The sequence below is a fragment of the Alternaria burnsii genome (assembly GCF_013036055.1).
Source record: "Alternaria burnsii strain CBS107.38 chromosome Unknown 732, whole genome shotgun sequence".
Taxonomy (NCBI): domain Eukaryota; kingdom Fungi; phylum Ascomycota; class Dothideomycetes; order Pleosporales; family Pleosporaceae; genus Alternaria; species Alternaria burnsii.
In genome coordinates, this window is record NW_024066113.1 from 95,354 (window position 1) to 119,844 (window position 24,491).

Here is a 24,491-nt window from a genome sequence, read left to right on the forward strand (position 1 = left end):
AATTTGATATTTTTCTTTTTTTGCTTTCGTTAAGGACTTGGTATATTTGATGAATTGAGATACCCATTACACATTAACAAACAATGCGAAAATGGGAATGCAGATGAACTGACTGACCTCCATAGAACTTGTAACCTAGCACTTTACATCTCCTAGTCCCCAATCCCATCGTCGCTAAAGAGGCAGAAAATTTGCCACGAACAACGCGCGCGCAACTGCGGCCGGAAAAAACTATGTTGGTCAAACAAACTGCCCAAGAAAAGGATGATTAGGCCAAGTCGCTCCATAATACCCAGCCATCATACCGAAACCATCCAGATCAAAAGAAGCACTCAGGTCATTGAAGCCCATAGTACCATCACCACCACCACCTTCCATAGCACCCACACCGTCATTTTCACCATCACCATCACCTCGTTCCTCACTACCACCACCACCACCACCCGCCGCTCTACTATCCGCCGCCGAAGCAGCAGCAGGCAACCCCAAGCAAAGCACCTTGTCAAACAACTGCGTGATCCACGGACTCGCATCCCAAGTATCCCTCGCAGCATGCAGCGCCATTTTACAATTCATCAGTCCAGACACGCCCGCGCGCGCCACAAGCGCCTTCTGGCCAGTAGTAGTACCATTCGTCTGCATCATGTAAAACACGACGGAGGCGACGAAGAGACCATGGAAGAGCTCATGCGGCGGGAGCTGGCCGTCATCCGTCATGACCACGTTACAAGACACGGAGGCGATTTGCTGAGCTGCGTCGCTGAGCATGTCTTCTTGAAGTACTGCTGTTGTTGCTGTTGCTGTTGCTTGCTGCGAGAATGGAGAAGCTTCAGGAACAGAGATTCCGTGCTCGGGTACAGTGGCGGAGCCAATGGAACTATGCACATAAGCCAAGATGACGTTGTGATTATACAAGATGCGCAGCGTGGATACGAAGACGTTGGAATGGGTACTAATGTGATCCTCCCAGGTGAATTCCCCCGGGAGCTCCCTACGCCACGCAGTCATCATTTCCTGCAGGGAAGCAACCGCAGGAGTACCTGCATCCTGTTTGCGCTTCGGATTGAATCTCACGGCGATGATGTGGCGGAGAAGAAGAGCCAGCTTGGCTGCGTGGATTTGGTAAGCGCCCGATTGCTGCGCAAGAGGACTACGCATGCACTCGACAAGAAGAAGTGACGAGTCGGCATCATCATCGTAGACAAAGTCGTCCCGCGTCAGCGCATCCACATCGCACTGCTCCAGATGTATGCGAAACGGACGGCCGACTATGGACGCGCACATGGCATCCCGGATGACCAAGATCCACCAAAGCCGCTTAATCAGACTGCGGTCCTGGCTCGCGATATTCGCCCCAGCCATGCTCCTATGGAACCCAATCGTCTCGGCAATCGTAACGCCCGTGCAGATCCAGGTATAAAAGTTCCAGTAGTGGCTTGGACCCCCGCCCCAGAAACTCATCATGATGCATACTTGGACGGCGATAATCTTGTTGCCCTCGTAGCTCATGTCGAAGAGGGCCTTGGCTTTGTCGTAGAAGGCGCTTCGTGCGCGGGTGCGGGTGCTGAAGCCCGCGCGGTGGATCATGGCTAGGGGGCAATACGTCGCTGACATGAAGCAGAGGGCGTGGAGGAGGATCCAAGGTATGCGCCGGGTTTTGTGCTGTAGGACGAGCTCAGAAGGGTTGACAATGGGGTAGAGCGGGAAGACGCGCTCGAAGAAGACGCCGATGAGTGCGTCTACAGTCTCATCTGGAGGCGCAGTGAATGCCTGTTTTGCTTCGAGGAAAGCGAGTTCTTCTGGGCGCATGCCAGGTGGATGCGTGAGCTTGGGGCTCTCAGTAGCAGTAGCAGCAGCAGCAGCAGCAGCAACGGCATCTTGGTCGCCGCAGGGAGGGCCCGGGTGGTGCAGTTGGTGGCGATGAGCGCCGCCTTCTCTGAGGTTTTCCAGGACGATGCCTAGAGGAAACGCTTCTCCGATGTAGGTTATGGAATGCTTGTTTAGAACATCTCCGTTGTTGTGGTAGCGTTCGAGAAGATGGTCAAATGTGGCTGCCCAGCTTATCTCACGGTAGGAAGACGCACAGCCTGTACTTGGAGTGCTCGAAACGCCCTCGTCCTCGGGCGGTGAGCGCTCAGCAAACTCAGCGGTACTCGCGGTACCAGCACCAGTACCGGCATCATGTACAACGGTAGGAGAACTACTCGCGGCGGCAGTCGAAGCACTCACAGCGAGGCCAGTACTTCCGGAAACGTCTGTGCAGCCTCCAGCGGTCGGTCCTTGGGGCTTACGCCTCGGCTTGCGGGTATAGATGCCTCTTCTCGATTGCATCAGCGTGCATCCAGGCAATTGTCTTTGCTCGCAACGTGTACAAGGCGTCCCGCGCTCACTGGCGTCACACTTGACGCGCTTCTCGTGACATACTCGACAGGCTTTTGCGGCCCGACACCTGGTAGGAGCGGTAGATCGCGCATGCGGTTGCGGTTGCGATTCCGGCTGCATGCTCATTATCCAACGGAGGCTAGACGCTCTTTTCCAGTCCGGGATTCAGAGATTCCTTTCGCTGGACTCATGATGGTCGTGGTGGAGGTTTGCTTAGCGCCGGTTACTTCGGGTTCTACATACCGGCCTAATCACTAACCGGTCCTGACCTCCGGCATCATGTCGACTTCCGGCTATCCTCAGCATGAGCAAATCCCGGTTGTGGCAGCAAAAAGGCCTCGAGTTGAAGATGCTCTGATGTACGATGTGCATGTCCGTGTTACAAATCAAACCCGAGAAGCTAGCAACTGACAAATCCACCTAATCGGTAAACGTCATGGTTAACCGAGATGCTATCAGAAGTCGATTCGATATCACCTAGCCATCGCTGCACGCAGAACAAGTAACATACATATACGGCTAATAGTTGCAGCAAGTTTACACATCATCGATATCTTGTCTGCTTTTCCAACGAAACCATGTCTCACGCGCTGATCTTTGGAGCCTCTGGGATATCTGGCTGGGCGCTGCTCAACCAAATCACAACGTATCCTACTCTGACTACCTTTTCTCGAATCACTGGTCTTTCAAACAGACCCCTCACTCTAGATCAAGCACAGCTTCCAGCCGACTCGCGACTGAATCTTGTGAGCGGGATCGATCTGACTAAATCGGTCCCTGAGGTTGTGAGGTTGTTAAGGGAAAGGGTCGAAGATGTAGAAAGCATCTCGCATGTTTTCTTCACCGGTAGAATCTTCCCATGGAACCAGACAACGTCACAAGCTAATTCCACTTGGTAGCATACATACAGACTGGGGACTTTGAAAGCCTGAAGAAAGTCAACACAGACCTCCTGAGAGTTGCCATTGAAGCAATAGAACAAGTTTCAACCAAACTCGAATCATTCGTTTTACAGACCGGAGGAAAAGGGTAAGAGAACCCGAGCTTCATACTCCATGCCCATCTTCCCCAGCATCACACTAACACAATCTTCCACAAAGCTACGGCCTGGAATTTCCCGACAAAGTCAACATTCACGTCCCCCTCCGCGAATCCTCACCTCGCATCCCCGAACCCTACGCCAGCAAAATCTTCTACTACACCCAATACGACCTCCTGGCTGAAAAGTCGCGCGGAAAACCCTGGACGTTTACCGAAATCCGACCCGATGGCATCATAGGCTTTACACCCACGTCCAACGCAATGAACCTATCCCAAGGCATCGGTCTATACCTCTCCATCTACAGAGCCGTACACGGCAAACACGCCGTCGTAACCTTCCCAGGCAACGCGCGCGGATACCATTCTACGCACTCTGATACGTTCCAAGACGTGCTTGCCAAGATGGAAATCTACGCTGCGACACACGCCAAAGAGTGCGGCGGTAACGGCCAGGTATTCAACGTTGCTAATGGCGCAGCACCTGTTACCTGGGCGCAGATATGGCCAAAGCTAGCTGAGCACTTTGGTCTCGAGGGCCAAGGTCCTCCTGCTGCGCTTCGTGATACCACTGCTGCGACTACTGTTCCGATGGAGAAGTTTGTCAGGGATCATATCGAGGCGTGGAAGCTGCTTGCGAAGAAGCATGGGCTCAAGGAAGCTGTTGTCGATGAGCAGAATTGGGCGTTTGTGCACTTTATGCTTGTACAGTTTGATTTTGATAGGCAGTATGATTTGAGGAGGAGTCGCGAGGTGGGATTCATCGAGGAGATTGATACGGCGGAAGGGTTTTTCATTTCCTGGGAGAGGATGAGGAAGGCGAAGATTTTACCGCCCGTAGAGGCGTAGATAGACGTGTATACTAGGTTATCGAGATTGCTGTGAACCTTGATTTGTCTACGCGTGTCAATTTTCCGAGGCCATTTTCCTTCACCTTTGTTCCTGTCGATCGCTGGCATTGTAATATATAAGATACAAGGCCATCTTCGCTACTTGGACCCAGTGCTCAGAATGGTGACTACATCTCCATCTGTTCGTCTGTTTACCCTCTTCATACTACCTCGCGACCGTCCACTCACTAGTTTGTACCACTTCTACTCGCGTGAGTCTACGTGAGATACAGCACAACATGCTTCATCGCCACATCTCTCAATATCTATTGACAAGATAGCAACCAACGTCCTAGAGATGATATCCATCTGTTCCGCGAGATGCGACAATAGGAGGTATCGTCGCGCAGGAATCATTGTAGAATGTTAAGGAATGTGGCGCAGACGTATAGAGTTTCTGTAGTGGACCAAGCTCCCGTGGAAGGCGTGATACAAGCGCATGCGCTACCATCCCATGGCGCAGACGCTATCGTTTCCATCATGTGCATCGTCAAGTCCTGCAATGCAACTCTAAAAGCACCCGCGGAGAGGAAATGGGGGCATCTGTATTGAAGAGTAGTACCATAGTTAGACAACATCGGTGAGTGCGCGAACAAAGATTTGCGTACGACTGTCGTGAGATCGTGAGATCGTGAAGGATACGAAGTCCTACGGCCGACATCAACAACAGTATTCACAAAGGTAAAGGTAAACAAGTCGGGTATTATAGTGCATCCATTGAAAGCTGGGGGTATCTATGCGACAGGTCGTGATCGATCAAGAATGATTTCCTCCACGTCCCTAGCACATCCATCTCTCGCAGACGTTACGTCAAAAGACAAAAGGAAAAAAGGTTTCGCTGGGTGGGATAGTCGCTCAAACTCCATGCAGTCCCGTCATTACCACATCCACATCCTTCTCGTACTCGGGGTATAAGGTATAAAACATCCACACAACTCTTCAACAAACAATCTTCGCTTGGTCCGTCACTATCGCTGAGGAAGCCCGGTGTCGATAATGCAATCGCGATATCGTCGTACGACCTTGGCAGTGACGTGCTCGTCCAATCGTCCGTTGTAACAGCAGTCCGTGTTCCATTCAGTAATACCCGAATCTCCTCATGCGCCATCCTGACAAACACGCGTGTTCATCAGTACAACGACAGGTGAGAAACGGGTCCACACTAGACTCTACTAGTGTGCGTGGTCCTTCTCCTGCCGCCGCCGCCACGGCCGCAGGTCAGGCAGCTGATGATGATGCCGAAGAGGGAGACGATGGCGTTGATGATCGCCTTAAGACCAGCAGCGATGGCGTTGACAATGGCCATGATGCAGTTTCCGATGGTGCGGAACTGTTAGGATCGTGTTAGCAACTCGTTTACATGGCAAGGAAGCAAAAGCGAAGGGAATATACGTACAATCGACTTGATGCAAGATACTACGGCACCCATTGTTGCGGTGTTGTTCTTATGTGTGTTTTGGTGATGTTATTGGTACGGGTGGGTGGGAGAAGGTACTTCGAGGTCGAAGGTAGAGTTGATTGTTTGTAGGTTCGTTGTTAGATGGTTGGTGTGTATGTGAGTAGAGAAGGTCGACAAACAACAAAGACCCTCTCACTTATAAGCAGTCGCGGCTACTACTGTGGGCAAACAGCGACTGCCCTTGCATAAAAGCTACGTCACACCGTGTCCGTGCCTTCCCTCACCTCATCTTCGAACACAGGCGCCCTGTGCAGACGAAATTTCCGTTCAAACTCATCCTGCAGGTGACTCTGGTATGGGATCCGCAAACAGCCAAGCGTCGACAACGTCAGTGTGCAAAAAGTCAGGTTTGCTCACAAAGTGCACCCCAAACGGCAAAGATGGACATTCGGCGCGCTCAAAGCAGTCGCGCAAAACAAGGTCATCCCTGGTCGGTACGGTCGCGTGTGGGGCGGGCGCCACAACCTTAAGGAAGCAGCGACGTCACCGTTGGTCCCTGATGCAGTAGCGATCGAAGAATGCCGTGGCTGGGCCATGCAAAACACGCAGCCGCCTCTCACCATCGCGATGCCGCCGCGCTCAAAGAAGGTAGACCGACCTCGATAAGCCGCCTAGATGAATGATTCAGATTGATGCGGCAGGGCTAACTCAACGTTGTGCGTCGCAACAATGTTATCGTGCCAACCACGCGTTACTGCACCCCCCCTTCCCCTCACCTGTAGCCATCATGTACGCATACGCACCCATATTTGATCGTCCAAAATCCCCTACATGCTCTTATCCGGCCTACGGAGCCGTTGCGAGTTGCAAGAACCCGTGTCCTGTGGTCAGCAGAGCAACCGTGACGTAGTTCTGTGGCGCCCTGTGTCCGATTTTACTCCAGTCTCTCCACCTCCACCCGCTGAAGAAGTGACGCCACAGCTCCAGATTTCGCCAACATGGGTCGTGACATGAAGCAATCTCTGTAAACAGGGCAACGGCACACGATTTTTCTAACGCAATGTCTCACCACCTGCAAATCTTGACAAGGGTGGGCCACGGAGCGCAACCTTGTCATAGCCCCCCCTCCCAAATGACCTGGCACTGGGCAGTCTGGACCATGATTCTCTATCAAGATTCTTGGCTCCCGCACAACATCTTGCACGCCATTCTGGAAATAGCACGGCTAACCTGGCATCGGGAACAATACAGAATGCCATGTTGCCTTCTCAAGTCCGATGCCCAGGCGCGTAATCTTGCGTTCAATCTGTGTAGTGCCTGTTCGTCCCTGTCGTGGAGATTAAACAGCGGCAGGCGAGTATCCAGTCCCCCCAACCAGAGCTTCTGCAACAAGATTTGCTAGGCTGGGATGCGAAGAGCGGGAGGAGATTGCCAGCGGCTTGACGCGACATTATCATGATTCCCCAAGAGCGTTTCAGGATTTATTGTTTGTAATGCCGCGAGCCGTCTAGCGCTGGTGTTGCTGTACGCCATCTATGGATCCCGCTGTGGTGTGGTGTGGCTGGTGACGCCGTCGCATGCTCGCGCAACGTCAACGGCGGCCCGCGCCTGGTTCCAACTTTTCTTCTCCGATTTTTCGCACTGGCATCCGGAGTTCTGCGCATAGGTGGAGTCAACCACCACATCACGCACGCATGCATGCACTGACCGCACCAAACCTGCTATGAGCGACGTAATCTTTCATCATTATATCCTTATCATCGTTACTTGGCACATTCGCCTTTGTGTGGCTACCCGCCATCCGGATTTGTCTCGTCATTCGTTGTTCGTTATTCATACGCATCGTAAACATACCATATCCAACCTCTCTAAATCATACACCAGGACCTTTGTCTCGTCACCCAGCCCGACGCAAGACACTGCTGACGCTCTGTCGCTGAAGCAGATGGAAAAGAAGATGTGGCTCGCGTGTTGCTGTCAAAGATTCATGGATGTTCATGTTCAGTGCTGATGCTGTGTCGATGTGGAAAGGGAAGAATCTATCGGGCCCTCCACTCCCGTCGTATCATACTGGGTTAAGCTGATGGAAAGCTGTTTGTTATTTGACGATGTACTCGGCTTGCGATTCTCTGCTGCTGATGTTGGTCGTATGGCTGCTCTGCATGATTTGCTCGTCTTACGCCGAAGAAAGAGTCGGAGTGTCTGGTCGACTTTGGTAGGTACCGAGAGGACTCTGGTGTATATCGATAGTCTTGTTGCTTTCCTTACGAGTTGGAGTCTGAACGTCGCTCAAAGCCCGCTGACGTCCTAGACCCATCGGACCGCTATAATCCTGTCTGCTCCAGCTTGGACGATGCTGACGGGCAGCTCTGGGTAGACTCGAGTACGACGCTTGCGAATGAAGACTTCTCGTTCTGTTGCCTTGGTCTGGTCGAGCTGCATTGTAGCTACAGTCTTGCTGTGGCAGCAGGTGCTCAGAGGCGGAACCAGCGTTGATCTCTCGCATGAACTCGTCATCTTCATCTTCGAGCTTGGCCATTCGCCTTACCTGCTTGACTTTGAAGTATGGCGTCTTGGGTACTTCCGGGGCAGAATGGACCGACACCGCACGTGGTCGAGGGGTATCCTGTTCTGCAAAGTCCATGTGCGCGAAATACTTCTCTCGTGTAGGGGTCAAACACGACGAATTGGTCTCCTCTTGGTTGCGCATGATGGACATGTAGCTTGAGACAACTCCGATCAAGATGAAAATCATCACAGCAATCGTCAGAAATCCCTGGATGACGATAATGACGATGCCAATCACCGTTGTCGAGATGCGGGCGACGCCGAACCGTGTGTCAAAGGCTGCCGAAAGCGCTGTAGTAGCAACCTTACTGAAACCAAGAAGATACATAACCATGACGTTGAGGCGCTGTCCTTCGAAAGGCCGAAGAATAACAAAGTTGGCGAATGCGACAATTTCAACCACAAGGAGTCCAAAGACCTGGACCAAGGGCTGAGTTGATGCGCCGGCGAGGAAGCCTGCTCGAATGAACTCGTAGAAAAGCCAGACAACAAAGAACCACCAGCGGCTTCTCCTATAGCGCGAGGCGAGCCACCCGAATCTTGTAGTGTATTGCTCATCGGCATGGATTGACATGGTATCCGCCATGGCGTGTATCGTCCACCAAGGAATCGTAGCAACATATACCTCGTCTTCAGAGCGCGGAATTTTGCTGTTCCTGGAAATGCTGATCCATGGGACGATCTTGCACACTCTTTGCCTTGCTATGTTCAAGCGGTCGGGTTCAGAGACATATTTCCCGATGCGGAACCTGGAGAAGCAAGCGTAGGCGGCGATGCTGCCGATTCCGAACACCACCGCAACGAAGACGATACAGGCCACTGCAACAGGAGCAGAGAGAGCTAGGTAAGAGAACTGAAACATTGCGAGGAATGTCAACATGTAGAACCCGATGAAGACGGCGCGCAGAACAGATAGCATGGTGAAGGCAAGGTAGTGACTCCTGAAGAATGCTAGGCGCTCCTTCTTGACCACGCGAATTCTACTCAGGCCTTCGAGGACAATTTTCAGGCCGAGTATGGAGACGATAACGCATGCAATCGAGATCAAGAACCAGAGCAGTCCAGTCATGAATGCGTTGCTCGCTGGGATACGCTCCGTCGCAAGAGTACCAGCGAATCCTGAATAGTTGCCTGGAAGTGGAAGCCCAGGTTTGACTGGCAGTCCGTAGTACTGGAACCCGCTGCTCGCTTCGACGGACTGGCGCTTCGATAAAGCAGCTTGAAGATCTAGACCCGGAGGAAGCACACCTCGTTTGTATATCTGATGGATGTCGACGCCGCCCCCAAGATTAGGATTGTCCTCACCCGTACCCGCAGCACCGACCTGCGATGTGTTTCCTTTGTTCGAGCCGATGAAGCCATTGATCATGTTCTGCATTGGCTCAGTGTATATCATACCTCCGGCCCAAGCATAGTTGCTCCAGAAGCCCACGAGGACACTCGGCCAATTCATCGAGAGCGCGCCGCTGTAGAAGATGTGATGCCAAACGGCAAAGACGACTGAAACCGACGGTGAATGTGCGTAATGCTTGCGCATATCGGCGATGTCCGATTCATAGGCAGCCGTGGCGAACGAAGAGAGGATGGCCAGAAGAGTGAAGACTCCTAGCGTTGAGCTTGCAGCGCTCTTCTGCTGGAATGTGTAGCCGTTGGTGATCTGCGCAGCGAAACAGCCAATCTCATTCTGCGTCGAGTTGGAGAACAGCCGAAGGATAGCCTGGCCTTCAAAGTCGGGGATGCTGAGTGCAATTTCTGGGATTCCAGCGGTGTCGTTCTGGTTGATCGGTATGATACCTGCCGCCTCGATATGAACGCCAGCTCTAACGGGACAGGCGCTGTTGATGTTGGCGTTGCAAGGGTCAAAGGTAAGATCAAAGCGACTCTCTCCATACGCATAAACACCAATGTTCATCATTATGTCCTCTCTGCGGAGCCCAGTCTCACCTTCCAAGTGGAAGACGATGGTCATGTTGTCCTTGTAGTAAGCGGCATCAAATCGGGTGACGTTGATAGCGCTCTCGCCTAGGCAGTCGCCGTAATCGGCAGTATAGAGAGATGGCTGCCGGTCATCTTTGACCTTCCATTTCTTGCCATTGACGACACCAATTACCCATTTATCATCCTCGTCTGCAGCTGTAGAGCTTGCCAAGAGGACCAGCAGCAGCAGGTAGACTACCAGGGAACGAAGGGCGAATCCTTGTCTATACATGTTTCATCGATACGTTGGGGCGTGTAGTGTGGTCTCGGTATCTTTCTTCGTGGTTATGCGGGGGGAGGTAGATCTGGACGCGAAGCAATCGACGAGTTTGTCAGTATGTGGCGCAACACTCATCGTTTGCGGAGACCACAATAAGTGCGAGCCAACTGAGGTGAGTGACAGACAGCGGTTTGGGAAGAAAGAGTCTGACGTTGACTGTAAATGGTCGAAGCAGAGTATGCGAGTTCAGTTGTGTAGCATGGTAAGCGGGTGCACCATCGCCGACTTCCAGGCAACAGCAGCAAGAGAGTGTGCGAAGAGTGTGGAGTGCGGAGTGAACACTAGGAGACTCAGTGACTCAAATCATACTGGTCTAACGCGGTAGGCGCTGCAAGTGTAAGAAGGCAAGAGCTATTGGGGACTCGTTAGATACGTCCTATGTCGCAAGCGCAACCTCCCATAATCACAACATGCCTATTATAGCAACAAGTGCTCGGTGCGAAATGAACGATTTCATTCATAAAAGAGGCACTTTGCTTCATTGGACGATGCAGCATTGCGACGCTCAGGTATTGCGTGCTAAGCTTTCCTAGCTGCGTTAGCGTGTGTCTGCCACAGTCTGATAACAGCCGTGGTGACAGTGTCACAGCATCTCGATACTAACAAACTACGAAGCGCCGCAGTATGCAGTGAGAAGCATAGAGCCTACCATGAAATCATCACCGTGATATTACTGATCATGTATAGCCGTCTCGACCACTAAGCAGCATCGCGCCACTTATGTAAGGTGCGGAATTATTCCCTCGACGCCCACTAGCAGAGCACATGAATACACTACACCGCACCAAAGAGTTGAACAACCAAAAAAAAATAAGAAGAACGACAATTACACAGTCGAATACGCAAATACATAATTTGTATATATATATATATATATATGTGTGTACACAACTTCTCCCCAGCGTTCTTCTACCAGCATCAATTCCAGACACCCACCCACTAGTCACAAACTTCACATCTCCCTCAAATCAACAACGTCAAAGCAAACATGTCTCCCATTTCTAATTTGCTGTCCCAACCAACCTGGCGAAACATCGGCCTAGGCCTAACCACCACGTTCTTCGCCCTTGGCGCCCTCTCTCTCATCCGCCCCACCACCGCCGCAGCCGCCCTCGGCGTCTACCCCACCACCCCCGAAGGCCACACCATCAACCAAAAGTCCATGACCTTCCTCGGTATACGCGATGTTACGGTTGCAACCAGTCTGTTTTGGTCAGTAAGGTCACTGTAACGGGATGAAGAGAGACAGGTACTGACTTAATATACCAATTTATAGGCTTTACGCCAGGGGGCAAACGAAAGAGACGGGTGTGCTGATGTGCAGTTGGGTGTTGGTGTGTGTGACGGATACATGGGTTGCAGTAGAAGGATTGAAGGAAAGAGGGGACAAGGGTGGGATTGTAGTGTTGGTTGTTGGGGCAGTGGTTACGGCTGTGACGGGGCTGGGACTGTTGGGATCGTGATCGGAGGATGGTGGAGGTATCTGTGCAAAGCGGAAGCCCATCCAACCACGAGTAGGCGGGGCGATCAACACGGAAGCCCTAAGTAGTGAAGTTTGGAAACAAGTGCAAAAGAGAAAGTATTACCATTACGCATTAAGGTGTTATTCCAGGACGGGTACTCGTGTAGGTAAACCAGTATCAGTCCATCCAATATCTTACAGACATTCACATGTCAAATGAAGAAGCACGTGAAGGATTGTCTATCTGTGTCGTGTGCAGGAAGAATCCCTTGCATCCCTCCTCTTCATTATCCTGCCATGCTCACATTATGCATGTGGTGCGAACGAAATACCCTGATCCAACATACTGATCCTACCCACAACTAGGAAGAAGTATGCTATCTGGTATCCAAGCATCCCCATTCCTTACCTCCTCCTTCACTGAATTCCTTTCCATTACTGTTGTTATCTCCTCGTAGTTTCCTGCTCTTGGTATCCTACTCCAAAACCGCCATCATGGAAGCCTTCTTCTCTTCATCCTCAACCAACATGCAGCGAGCGCGGCAGACGTCTTCGACGATATCGACAACCTTTCGAAAACTGGAGGCTGCGCCGCGGGTCTGCGTGAAGCGTGCGAGGCAAAGATTCGCTCGGCGTCCGTGTTCGAGTACGACGAAGAGCTCGACGACAAAAGTCACGGGCTTGATTTTGAGATCTGTAACACGTGGTTGTTAGCAAGTGTCTTTCAAGTAGCAACACAACAAATGCAGCATTACATCGCCATACGAGCTCAGCTTCCAGCAACTCCACCTCGAATTGCCGATCTCTGAGACACCATGCGCTAAACATGAGACACGCTCGGGGTAGGTACTTACGGTTACTCTTGTCAATGCGAGCGCTGATGGAGTTTACTTCGCGATCCAGCGATACGTCCTGAACGCCGAAGCGCTGCCAGTCGCGCAGCAGATGGACGAGATCCTGACGAACTTTGCCACGGCCGACATGGAAGCAGAGGGTCTTGCTCGCCGGCCTGATGTGGAGAAAGCGTGATAACCAGTTCATCTGGATCTCTGGTGGACCGGCACGAGCATTATCGTTGTTATTGTCGGATCCGATATCAAAGTTGGATGAGATGGAAGATGAGCTGAAGTTGAGTGCTGAGAATATATCAGTATGTGAGATGGAGTCAAAATGATGGCATGTATGCTTACCCCCCAGCTCCATAGGTCTCTTGCCCTTGTCATCCTTCAACTTCTTGCCAAAGAAGGCAAAGAAGCCTTTGCGAACAGACTCGCTCTTCGCAGTGGCTGCACTACTATTGCGCATAGGAAACTCGCTTCCAATACTGCCATCTGACGGCTTGTGGTCATCTTTTGTGTTACCGATGTTCGCAAAGGCCATACGATCATTCCTCTCCTTGCGATCATCGAGACCTTGCCATGCCTCCGGGATCTGGAGTAGCGAATTCGACTGCTTCTTCTTTACTTGGTTCTCTTTTTTCTCCTGCTCGCGCTCCTGTTCTCCGGTGTTGCGACGAAACCATAGCGACTTCTTCTTTTTGAGCACTGTGTTCTGCTTTTCGAGGGCGGGAGGGACGTTTTCCGTAGATAGAGCCTGCAGATCATTCTGTACATGATGGTATGGCTGAAGGATGGGTATCGCAGGCGCTTCCTGTGTAGCTTTCGTCTTCAAGCTTGCACCACTGCGCTTGCGAACGTTCAAAGGGGCAATGCGGATGGGCGATCCATCGACGATACGAATAGTCTGCGGCAGCTCGGTCACCACACGACGGCCTTGGGGCCTAACAGGGTCAGTGACAGCTCGTTGCTTGGGAACGTGAATTTCAAACCCATTTCCATTGTCAGACTTTGCCTCCTCAGGAATCACACGAAGCGACCTAGGCTCCGGAGACCTGACAGGAGCGGATACTATACGCTTGCCACTGACTGCAGGCAGCATCAGACGATCGAGGTTTTCAAGTACGTTGTTGATCCGCGCGGTGCTATTTTCATCCTCGTTCAATAGCTGGGCTATCTCTTCACGAGTCGCCGCCAGCTTTCGCTCCAGGAGAGTATTGGGAGTCTCTGCCGGGATCGGAGGCAGTGGCCGATCTCCAAGAAGCCCCTTGACACCAGGTGTGGCACCCAAAGTACTGCCGCCAGAATCCCGGGTGTTGGAGAATGAAGTCGGAGGGCTGTCATACTGCGAGGCGTCGTGATAAGCATCTGACCGAACGCTAGAGCCAACGGAAGAAGAATTGAAAACCACGTCCATGAATTTGTCCAGATCCTGGCTGAACTTCCGAGCCTCTCCTTCGATGTATTTTGTAGGACTCTCTGGCTTTCTAGGCTTCAGGCGTGGCGTCTCCGAGCTCAGAAGGGTCCTCGGCTTGGGGGCTGAACGGATCGTGCTCGTCTTGCAAGATGGCCTGTATGACCCAATAGACGTGTGGGGTCTATGAGATATATGATCGACAAAAGATTCAACTTCAGTCTGCCAACTGCTAACTGTGGCCGCGGAAGACCGACGATCGCGCAGATGCGAAAAGCTCACACCTCGCTTTCCCATGCCAGCGGAGCGAGCAATGACAGGTGGACTACTAGGCCAATGTGAGCTCGCAAGAGAGGACCGAGACATTGAACTCCTCTGAACCGAAGGGGCACGATGAGAAGAAGGGATGCTCTTATGAGAGGGAATGCTTCGCGTAGAGCGGCGCGACGTTGCAGAGCTATGCTTGGAGTTGTTCCGTAGTGCCTGAACGCGTAATGATTTTCCCTTTTCATGACCCAGAGCAGTGGTAAGACGCGGGTTGCCGCTGCGGCTGCTGTGCCCCCGGTGAACTGTAACATTTTGGTTGAGCGGTGCGTCTTCTGGAATGGGAACGATCGGCTGCCGTGAAGCTCGGTATGGATCGTAGCTAGCTTCAGAGACAGGCGACTCATAGAGGCTGTGCTTCGAGTATAGATGCTCGTTGTTCAATATTGAGTAGGCGGACTGCGAACGCTTGTGGTCGTGATTATTTGTGGGCAGCTCATTCATATCATTGCGTGTGGGCGAACGCCGCGTATTGTGGTGATGGTCGCTGTTGGAATGAGCTACGGCATAATGCGCGCTCGGTTGGTAGTTCTCAAGCTGGTCGGTGTGGTATTTTCTCAACGCAGAGTAGAAATACTTCTCCTGGTTTGCTCTGCTCGACGATTAGCAGATGCACATGTATATTGTGGAAAAAGCTGCTTACTCTTGACTCAATAGCTTCTGGATCAGAACCTCCTCCTTCTCGCTGTGCCAGAGCGTGCGCAGATACCGCAAGATCTCACGATCGACGGTTTTGCGCTCTAGATTTGTCCATTCTGCAATGGCAGGGAGGGGTCCAGTCCAGTGATTAACGTTCGCGTTCTCTCCCATGAAGTTTAGCTCTTGCGAATACTTGCGGAGAAAAGGATGGTTCCAGATCTCATCGATGGAGATGCGACGGTTTGGATCAGCGATCAGAATCCTCCCAATAAGGTCTTGAGCTTCTCTAGAGATGTTGTCCGGCATGATATACTTGGCCGCTGCGATATCGCGAAACAGGTGCTTCAGATCACGATCATCACCAGAGTAGTTGAAGGGAGGCGTGCCGGTGAGGAGGACAAACAAGATGACGCCGCAGCTCCATACATCTGCCTTTCCTCCATCATAAGATGTAGTCTTGATAACCTCCGGTGCAGCGTAATGAGGGCTGCCGCAGGGTGTGGTAAGCTTCTTGCCAATGGGTTGCAATGCAGCCATGCTAAAATCGACAAGCTTGACCGTCATGGTATCTCTGTCCAGCAGAATGTTCTCGGGCTTGAGGTCGCGATGGTGGATATTGATACGATGGCAGTAGATCAGGGCCGCGATAATCTGGCGGAAGATATGGACGGTATGGATCTCAATCAGTCCATGCTGCTCGTGGATATAGCTGAACAGCTCGCCGCCTTCGACAAACTCCATGATGAGGTACCTGCATCACGTTAGACGAATCCATGTGGTATGCGCGGTGTGCGGAGTACTTACAGCTCATCGCGGTTCTCCCAGATATCATAAAGGCGGACGATGTTGGGATGATCCAGCAACTTCATAATGCATATCTCTCGTTCAAGGCCAAATGGAATCACCTTGCCATCAGGGTATAGTGAAGACTCTTTCTCAGCACTCTGAATGAGGTTGGCCAAGCTCAGGGCGCGCACTTTCTCTGCGGTAGCCTTGGAGATGATCTTCGCGGCGCCATATTGTCCTGTGCCGCTGTGCCTGACAAGCCGCACACGCGAGCAGCCACCTCGTCCAATGGTCCTTCCCAACTGCCAAGGACCAATGTGTGTTTTGCGGCGGCGATTTGAATTGGAAGCATTGGTGCTTGCATTGGATATCTCGGAATCGCGCTTCGGATTGTGAGGTCGACCTTCGTGGGCTTGAACAGCGGACAGACGCTTGTTTTCTGGCGAAACGTCCTCGTGCCGAACCGAGAGCGTACCATTTGGAACTATAGACTCGTTGTGAGGAAGCGGTGGAGGCGACGAAGATGCATAACTGTCGCTGCGCTTTTCGTTGCCTCGCTGGGGACGTGGGCCCTCATTTGCGCGATTGGTGCCATCACCGAATGCGCGTCGACGCGTGGGCGGGCGACCAAGGAAGCTGGAATCCATGTTCTGTACAGAAGCTTGCAGTTGTCAAGACGGGCGTCCTCGAGTAGTGCAGCTGTCTTGCTGTGATGAAAAGGTAAGGCGAAGACCAAGATATGAAAGACGGTAAGTTGAGTGTCCAAGCCAAAAAAAGCTCGCAATGCGTTGTTGAGGTAGTCGAGCTCGCTGTAATGGGTGGGATCAGACAAAAGCCATGACTGGGTTCTGTTTGTTGTTGTTTATCGCTATTGACACTGAGGGCGCTCGCTCGATCGTTTGACCGCCAGCGAGTCCGTTGACGAGGCTGGTAAAGGAAAGACGGCTAGATGTGCAATGCCAAGTGAGTCTGCTCTCGCTCCAAGAAGCTAACAGGTAGATGGATGCATACAATGGACTGGCTATGCAAGTGTCGATGTTGGAGAAGAAATGGACGTTGCGAGGGGAGACTTGTGCACAGACTGGTCCGGCAAAGTGCAATCGGATGCAAACGAGGTCGCGGCAGGAGCAACAACAACACCGACTACAGCAGTGGCGACGAACCTCACAATGAGGAAAGCGTATCTTGATTCCTATATCGGATGCGAACAGGACTTTGGAAGTGTGGCGTCATGTAAATGGACCAGTCATTGTGAACGATACCAGTCATCATAATCCCAAAGAAGATGAGATAGGTGAAACATCCGGCCGATAGAAGAGACATGAGATGACGGTCGAGATAGTGGTCTTCTCTCATCTATCATAGCACAGTGTTATTCTAGAACCTTCTCATGCAATTCGTTCGCTTTCCTTGAGACATATTCGATAGCAGCTCTTGACACTGACCGATATGATGCGTCAGATAAACCCCTTAAACCATTTTAACAGATGAAGATGACGTCTACAGCAAAATCTGTTCCGAGAACGTTGGTTGGCATTTCGTCAGTCTCGGAGATGGGTTCTAGATCTGGGAACAGCTCCTGGGCGTCATAATCTGCTGGAGCGTCTCCGATATCCGCACTGTAGAGGCCCTCAGGTCGTTTTTCCAAGTCATCTTCGTCCGAACTATCAAAGCCAGATTCATCACTGCAATCGTTTGCAACCTTGTCGGCCTCCTTTCCAGTATCAATATCACTGGCCTCTTCGGAGGCATGTTCTGAGCTAGAGAAATACCCCTGAAGACCTCTCTGAGAACCAATGTAGCTTGGCTGGCGTGGAAATACATCGGGCTGTACGCATTTCCAGCAAGGATCTGGCCCTAGGATGTGGAAGTTGTAACCCTTCTGCACCGCCAAAGTCGCCGCTGCAAGTCGGGCCATTGGATTTCCAAAAGCACGAAGAACACCAGCTCCAACTGGTGCGTCTAGAAAGGCTCTCCAGCTATCGACGGCCTGCATGTTATTTGGAAGATGGTTCTTCTGCTTCCGTTGCTCGGCATTGTGATGGCAGTTTCCAAAACGCAGCCATGTTCTCTGCGCCTTCATAATGTCAACGTCTCCCACCCATTCGCCACCATCGTACACAGAGACGTTCGTTTCGACGAAGTATGCTTCCGAGTCACGGTTACCGCGGGGTTCGACGTCTAGTGGAAGCTCATATCCGGTAAGAGACAGATGAAGAGACGTGGCCGAGAAACTGTCCACAAGATCCCCATTGAAGGGCTCGTACTCCACAACGTACTTGTTGAAATCATATTTCTGCATACGAGGGTCGTTCGGCGGTATCAATAGCGCGAATCCAGGCCTACCGATATTGCCTGTCAATCGCGTGATGAGGTGCTTCGAACTGAGTTTTGTGGGATCTTCCAACATTTGCGATGCCACAAATATTGAGTTGTTGTGTGATAGTGCTAGTACTCCTTCCAACTTGTGCGGCTCTAGCTGGATCTCTCCAGTCTCAAAGAACGCCACAACAGTGAAGGCGCGAGTTATTGGACTTGGAGGTGGCGTTTTACGTTCAGGTTTTCGGAAAAGAGCGGACCAATGTGACTCCGGTGCGGGTTGCGATGTTACTCGCAAATCGATACAGGCCCCAGGTAAACCGTCGTATATCTCTTCTACAGAACTCAAAGCCTCCAGACTTCTGTAGAAGTGGTCATGGAGGGCTGCCTGAAGTTGTAACCGTCGAGTCAGTCTTGGCACCTTGACGAATCCGTCTTTGTGGAGTTGAAGAAGCCCAGCAAGCGTTATTGTGTTCCGCGAGAGTTGAGGTTTATCGTGTTTGACAGGCCGGTAAAGAGCAGCCCTGAGTTCATCGCCACACACAAACTCGTACTCCTGTTCGCACATGTTTTGATCTGGTGGGAGCTTGACTGTGCCGTGCTCTCGGAGCCCAGGTACTGTTCGAAGCGATGAAGGGTCTAAGAATGTGCCATTCATCTCTGCAGATTCCAGATAATCGAAAGCACTAGCTTGTTCGAGGGATTTGTACTCGTTGTCAGCTGCCCAGATTCGGTGTCCTTGATTGCCAAAGGTGAAGTTCTCGATTCGACGTCTTTTGTGTCCAGATTGCTTGCTGGTGATGAATACAGAAGTGCAAAGGAATCCAGCTAGTGTGATGCTTGGTTCTTCAGCAACATGCCGCATAGGTCTGTATCGAATGACACTCCCCTTGAGGCTGGATCTGTCTGGATGGTTATGAGCCCACCATCTGAGAAAGTCAATTCGGCGCTGTGTCACATCGGTGGTAGGGAAGTTGACCAGATCCATAAGCCACTTCGTGTTTGTTAGGCCGAAGAGAGGAAGCGGATGATTCTCATGGTTTGCCAAAAACTTTGGACAACGGCGAATGCCAAACATGATGAGAGCCATTCCGTGCTTCTTCTCGAACTCGCTCGCTCGTTGGAAACTCTTACAACACTCTGCCAATGAAACTAACCAATTCAACTGGCGTTTAGCTTCCGCCACTCTTTGGGGAGGTCTGTTGGTAATCATAGAATCACCAAGCAGAATGATAAACTGCATCGCAAGATCGAGATCATTCTTCTCAATATCCCACGAAGACAGCACACTCCCAAGTATAACATAACGGAAGTCTGCATAGGAGACTTGAGAATCTTTTAAGCCATGGCGACGCTCTGCGTTGACCGCGTTCCCGTAGAATCGCATATGGGCGAGTGGAAGAGACCAATAGATGGCCTCGTCTGGACATCCTTCCCTGCGCCCCATGCCTACTGTAATCATCCCTCCAGGTGCGATCAATCCGTCCTGCTGAGGCACATGGTAAGTCCGAGTTCCCACCCCTAAGACAGTCATGTCTGGATAGAGGTGCCAGGAAAGAAGACCTAACATTACGTCGCCATCATTGATACGTTGAGGACGTCCGAGGATCAAATCATTCATTGCCTTCATCGCATGCTTCCAGACTGCCATCACGGAGGAATATAGCTCTTTATCTCGGGATACTGGCAGATTCGCCCCATCGATCACCAGTCTCAAATTCGTTTGCTCGACTTTCTTGACACTGTCTGCATATTGAAGCCACGCCCTATGTGGTGGCTTAGCTAGTCAGCCTTTTCCGGAAGAACGTAATTACTCACCTTGCACTGGCGTCCCATTCATCCAGCTGTTTTCTCTCAATATGGATCATAGACGCAGCTAGTTCGTTCGCGTGTAGCATCGTAGATGAAGCCACCTTTTGACTCAGGATGGATTTCCTTTGCTGAACAAGCTCCTGCCAGATGGAGACTGCTTGTGTCCTTTTCCACATGCGGGCCAGCAGGCATGCAAGTAAGTGCATCGTCACAGCCCCATCGCCGGAAGTCGCCGCAGCCAAAATACTTGTACCATCTGCACCAATGTAGTCCGCAAAAGCCCCGTTAGCACTTTCCTTGGAAACAACCGTCTTTTCTGATGTCGCTATCTCACTGGCTCTCTTCCCATATGCTTCAACTAACTCAGGGACAACGGGAATTTCTGATGCAAAAAGGGCGAGTAGTTTCCGAGCTGTGCTGTGTATCATGCCGTCCTCTGCTTCAGCTTTGCGCTTTGGCGAGAGGCTCGAGCACAACCCCATAAATTCCGGGGGAGCTTCGAATCTGAGCATGGAGAAATCCAGATTGATATTGACCAGTGCTGCTGTGTTTTCCTGGGCTATATGCATGATAGCGTTCGTCAATTTGCCAAAACTGGCCATCGTTGCTTCCGAGCCGCTCTCTTTCGCGATTGAGCAGGTATGACAAGATGAGTTGAGTCTATGACAGGATTTCTTATAGATCTCTGGAGCTTGAAGTTCATCGGAGCTCTGGGAAGTCTTGATGAAGGGGTTGCTGAAGCGTGGCTGTGTCAGGCATCAGGCTGAGAGAGCAGTCTCTCGACCCCGCGATATGTGCCAATGATGCTGGCGAATCGTGCGGCAATACCTGCACAAACCTGCAGTAGGCAAATCTATATGCATCATGACCAATTGCATCTTGCTTTCATAGATCTGATGAAAGATCATTCGATTGAGAAGAGAAAGAAGATGAGATGAAAACACGCACCCTGTATTGCGCGTCGTGATGAAGAAGGTGAAAGTGAGGTAAAGTAAATTCGAAGTTCGCAGGTCAACGCGTCGTGCGCCTTCCGCACCGCGCCATGCTGCCCCACGGGTCCGCCGTACCAAACTCGCTGCCAGCCCCCGGAACCTGCCGATAACAACGCTCGCACACAACCGGGCCACCCAGCCACATGGTTCAGTCATTTTTTCCCATGCACTTAACCGTCTTGCGTACCTAGCACATACCAAAACCTTAATGCAGCGACCGCTCGTTCAAGAACATAATGCAGATGTTATATCCCATACTTACTGTGAACGGCAAGATTTTAAGCAACTCACCACAAAATCACACCGCACTTTTGCTTCAAGGTTGACTGCGAAGGGTTTGAGTTTTGCGACAAACGGGATGTAACAAGGCAAAATGGAGGACAGGGTACATGTGAGAACGAATCAGGAGAGAACATGAATAAATCATAATGTGTGTAGTATTGTATAGCGGTATCATCCCCCTTTTTCAAAGAATGCCCAGCGCTCGCTCTCATTCCCACTCTCTTCCGGCAGCAATAGGACAGCTACGGTTCCGCGCTGCGCATGCCGCTTGCCGGAAAAAGCGACTGCAATGGGGAAAAAAGCAACTCTGGCAGCATACAACGGGAGGTTCCTGTTCGTCCGCGAAACATTACACCCGCAGTAGCCCAGACACCAGGTTCCCCTATCACACACAGACCGAACCCAAGCCTGAAACCTCCTGTCCAAAAACAAACAGACAAGTGACGTACATACAACAACAACAACCGAGATGAGCAGGAGCCAGTTCCCCACGTGGTACCTTCATAGATACAACGAAGAACAAACAAAGATAACATAATAGCGACAACAGGTTAAGAGGTATCCGCGATCAAAAACAAAAGTTGGCCCCGTAACTCCCTTCCTTTCCGCGTTCCGTTTGTTCCGTTTCCCAGGGTAGTCCAATCAGAAAGGAAAATAAAGACGTGATAAGACATGCATAAGTTCGTAGCGTATAAGAGGGTTGAGTAAGTAATACAAGAGAAGAAGAAGTGGAGTAGGAGCTGATTGCTTCCAGGTAGGTGACGTCGAGGGTCGATTAGATCAATGTGATTTCGAGTCTTCAATCTTGGGCGACGGGGTTTCGCGTTTTGTGTTGTCGTCCGCGCTGGCCTTCCCACATCCCTTGACGAGGATATGTCGCTACATCAACTGTTAGCATTCATTCCATGCGCAACTTTTGTAAATCGCGGACATACCTTCAAGGCATCCTTCCTCGAGAAGCTCTTATCGCAGTGGTTGCAGGGAAACGGCTTGACGGCGAGATGGATCCGCTTATGCCTCTTCAAGTCATGGTTGCGGTTGAAGCTTTGTGGGCACTGATCGCATTTAAAGGGCCGGTCATTGGCAGCGGGCTGCTGATGTTGCGGGTGACCCATGAAATGCGGCATAGCGGCTGCATGGCCACTGTTGAATCCAGGCATCATGGCTGGATGGCCGCCGACCAAGGCAAGTCCGCCATTGGGGTTTTGAACGTTGGAAAAGACAGGGGCCTGGCCGCCAGCGTATTGAAGCGGTGGTCTTTGTTGGTATTGGTAGGGTGATTGGGAGGGGTTATTGGAGGGGATCGAAGGGATTGAACCTTGAGATACGGCGGGAGACATGCGGGGCATGGAACCGCCAGCGCTGATGGGGCTTTGTTGTTGGCTCAGCGTTGGGGAGGGTCCAGTAGAGTAGGGGAAGTTTGAGTGTTGCGGAGTGCTGGCAGTGTGGTAGCTGTATGTGGGGGTTGGTGGTTGGGGTGGCCTAAAGGAGTCCTGACTGAGGGCTGGTGATTGTTGTGGTGCCGAAGAGGAAACTGGTGTTTGTGCGCCCATCATCTGTTGATGGTGGTGTTGTTGGTGCTGCTGCTGCGTGGATATCGAGGGCATACTCGCTCCGTTGGACGAAGGCGTAAAAGGTGGAAGTTGCTGATTCATCTCATATGGTGGCGGATTCAGCCCTTTTCCCAGTGAGTCTTGTCGTCCGAACTGGCCTTCGCTGCGCGGCGGAGCAAACATACCTCCACGGGCTTGGCCGTATTGGTGCTGCTGTTGGTGATGTGCCGCCGGGTAGCCGTAGTGTGCCGCCGATCCCTGTGCTGGCGGAGAGTAAACATACTGTCCATTGGAGTATGCCATGGCTGTCGAGTACTGAGCGTTGCTTGTGGAGACAGCTGATGAGCCAATCACATCACTGTGAGTTGTGTTTGGCGGAGTCAACAGGTTTCCAATAGTGGTCGGAGCCTGCGATGATTGTGATGTGGTGACGGTATTGGTGAAGGGATATTTGTGCATGGGTGGTGGAGGAAGCTCAAAGCTACCTAGTTGTTGGGCGTGAGGTCTTCGCGTTGCAAAGCTGGGAGGTACACCCATGGGGTCACTCCCAGGATGCATGGAAGACGGATGAGCCACGGCAGCAGCCACGTTGGCGGTTGTGTCTCGGGTAGGTCCTGATGACCTACCTGCTTCGGATGAGGGAGGACTTGGGAGAGATTGCAGCTGTGACGCTGCAAATGGCGAAGTGTATTGAGCACCAGACCAATACGATCCACGTGAAGGCTGAGAATCCACAAAGGGCAACGAGCGGCTCGTAGCTCAAAGGCGTGATGTAAGAGGAAGGGGCCTCTAGTCGAGAGGGACAAAGTGCAGACGATATGCAGGGAGTGGAGGGAAAGGGATTTTGTAAAAGGTCCTCCTAATACACAAATACCCACTTGGTCTATGGATTTGCGACGGTGTTCCCGGTCTACTCTCCCGTCGCGTCAGACGGTAAAGGGCTGCTCCGAGTCTTTTGAAATGTTGCAATCGAACGAACGGCCCCGACAATGGTACCTGCGCTGGTTCAGGCGGACAGTGATACCGATAGACGCACGTATGGCTGTAAGTACTCTAGAGAGTCTCAGTGACTGCGCAGCGTTAGTGGTGCTCGTCGTCGCAAATCGAAAAAGGAGGGCGTACAAGAGATCAAAAGCAGATACTCGTGGAACTGTGGTGTTCTTTTAACACAGACTGTTCGGTAGGGCCCGGATTCCTGGTTGCGCAGACGTGGTGCTACTGAGGCGGTTCCACAGGATGTGTGTGTGATAGCTTAAGGCTAAAGGTAGTGAGTCGTCTACTACGGTGTTGTCGTCCGGCTAAGATGACAATGCTCTGGATTGGCCGTGGTAGTCCTGCTGGTACTCGACCCGAGATGATGGATAGCAGTGTTGCAAGATGTGGTGTTGTATGTTGACGATACGTCCCACTGATCTTTCGGCGGCGGGGGAAGTGAGCCTTGTGAAGTGCTGGTGGTGGAGTTTGAGGCGTGTGGAGCGGCGATCACTCCTTGTTAAGCTCGGGACCTGGGCGCCCTAGAGGAGCGATGGCGGAGAAGG

The 24,491-nt window shown here is 51.7% G+C and overlaps 7 protein-coding genes across 7 annotated transcripts; 1 reads left to right on the top strand and 6 right to left on the bottom strand.

Moving 5' to 3' along the window:
* Positions 1-240: 240 nt before the first annotated feature.
* GT037_005489 (uncharacterized protein) lies at positions 241-2,331 on the bottom strand (the record flags this gene model as incomplete). Its single annotated transcript, XM_038930536.1, has 1 exon — positions 241-2,331. One exon carries the CDS (start codon positions 2,329-2,331, stop codon positions 241-243), a length of 2,091 nt encoding a protein of 696 aa, XP_038786225.1.
* Positions 2,332-2,960: 629 nt separating this feature from the next.
* GT037_005490 (uncharacterized protein) lies at positions 2,961-4,269 on the top strand (the record flags this gene model as incomplete). The annotated part of the gene is made up of 3 exons (XM_038930537.1): positions 2,961-3,228; positions 3,282-3,411; positions 3,483-4,269. 3 exons carry the CDS (start codon positions 2,961-2,963, stop codon positions 4,267-4,269), a joined length of 1,185 nt encoding a protein of 394 aa, XP_038786226.1.
* Positions 4,270-5,472: 1,203 nt separating this feature from the next.
* GT037_005491 (uncharacterized protein) lies at positions 5,473-5,739 on the bottom strand (the record flags this gene model as incomplete). Its single annotated transcript, XM_038930538.1, has 2 exons — positions 5,473-5,640; positions 5,707-5,739. The coding sequence occupies 2 exons, from the start codon at positions 5,737-5,739 to the stop codon at positions 5,473-5,475; spliced, it is 201 nt and encodes a 66-aa protein (XP_038786227.1).
* A 2,146-nt stretch (positions 5,740-7,885) lies between these two features.
* On the bottom strand, positions 7,886-10,486 carry GT037_005492 (trp-domain-containing protein; the record flags this gene model as incomplete). Its single annotated transcript, XM_038930539.1, has 1 exon — positions 7,886-10,486. The coding sequence occupies one exon, from the start codon at positions 10,484-10,486 to the stop codon at positions 7,886-7,888; it is 2,601 nt and encodes an 866-aa protein (XP_038786228.1).
* A 1,093-nt stretch (positions 10,487-11,579) lies between these two features.
* On the bottom strand, positions 11,580-16,642 carry GT037_005493 (serine threonine-protein kinase gin4; the record flags this gene model as incomplete). The annotated part of the gene is made up of 7 exons (XM_038930540.1): positions 11,580-11,738; positions 12,406-12,424; positions 12,477-12,690; positions 12,851-13,132; positions 13,187-15,162; positions 15,214-15,960; positions 16,014-16,642. 7 exons carry the CDS (start codon positions 16,640-16,642, stop codon positions 11,580-11,582), a joined length of 4,026 nt encoding a protein of 1,341 aa, XP_038786229.1.
* An 833-nt stretch (positions 16,643-17,475) lies between these two features.
* Positions 17,476-20,728, bottom strand: GT037_005494 (uncharacterized protein; the record flags this gene model as incomplete). Its single annotated transcript, XM_038930541.1, has 2 exons — positions 17,476-20,080; positions 20,133-20,728. The coding sequence occupies 2 exons, from the start codon at positions 20,726-20,728 to the stop codon at positions 17,476-17,478; spliced, it is 3,201 nt and encodes a 1,066-aa protein (XP_038786230.1).
* A 1,452-nt stretch (positions 20,729-22,180) lies between these two features.
* GT037_005495 (uncharacterized protein) lies at positions 22,181-23,511 on the bottom strand (the record flags this gene model as incomplete). The annotated part of the gene is made up of 2 exons (XM_038930542.1): positions 22,181-22,279; positions 22,336-23,511. The coding sequence occupies 2 exons, from the start codon at positions 23,509-23,511 to the stop codon at positions 22,181-22,183; spliced, it is 1,275 nt and encodes a 424-aa protein (XP_038786231.1).
* Between the last annotated feature and the right edge of the window lie 980 nt (positions 23,512-24,491).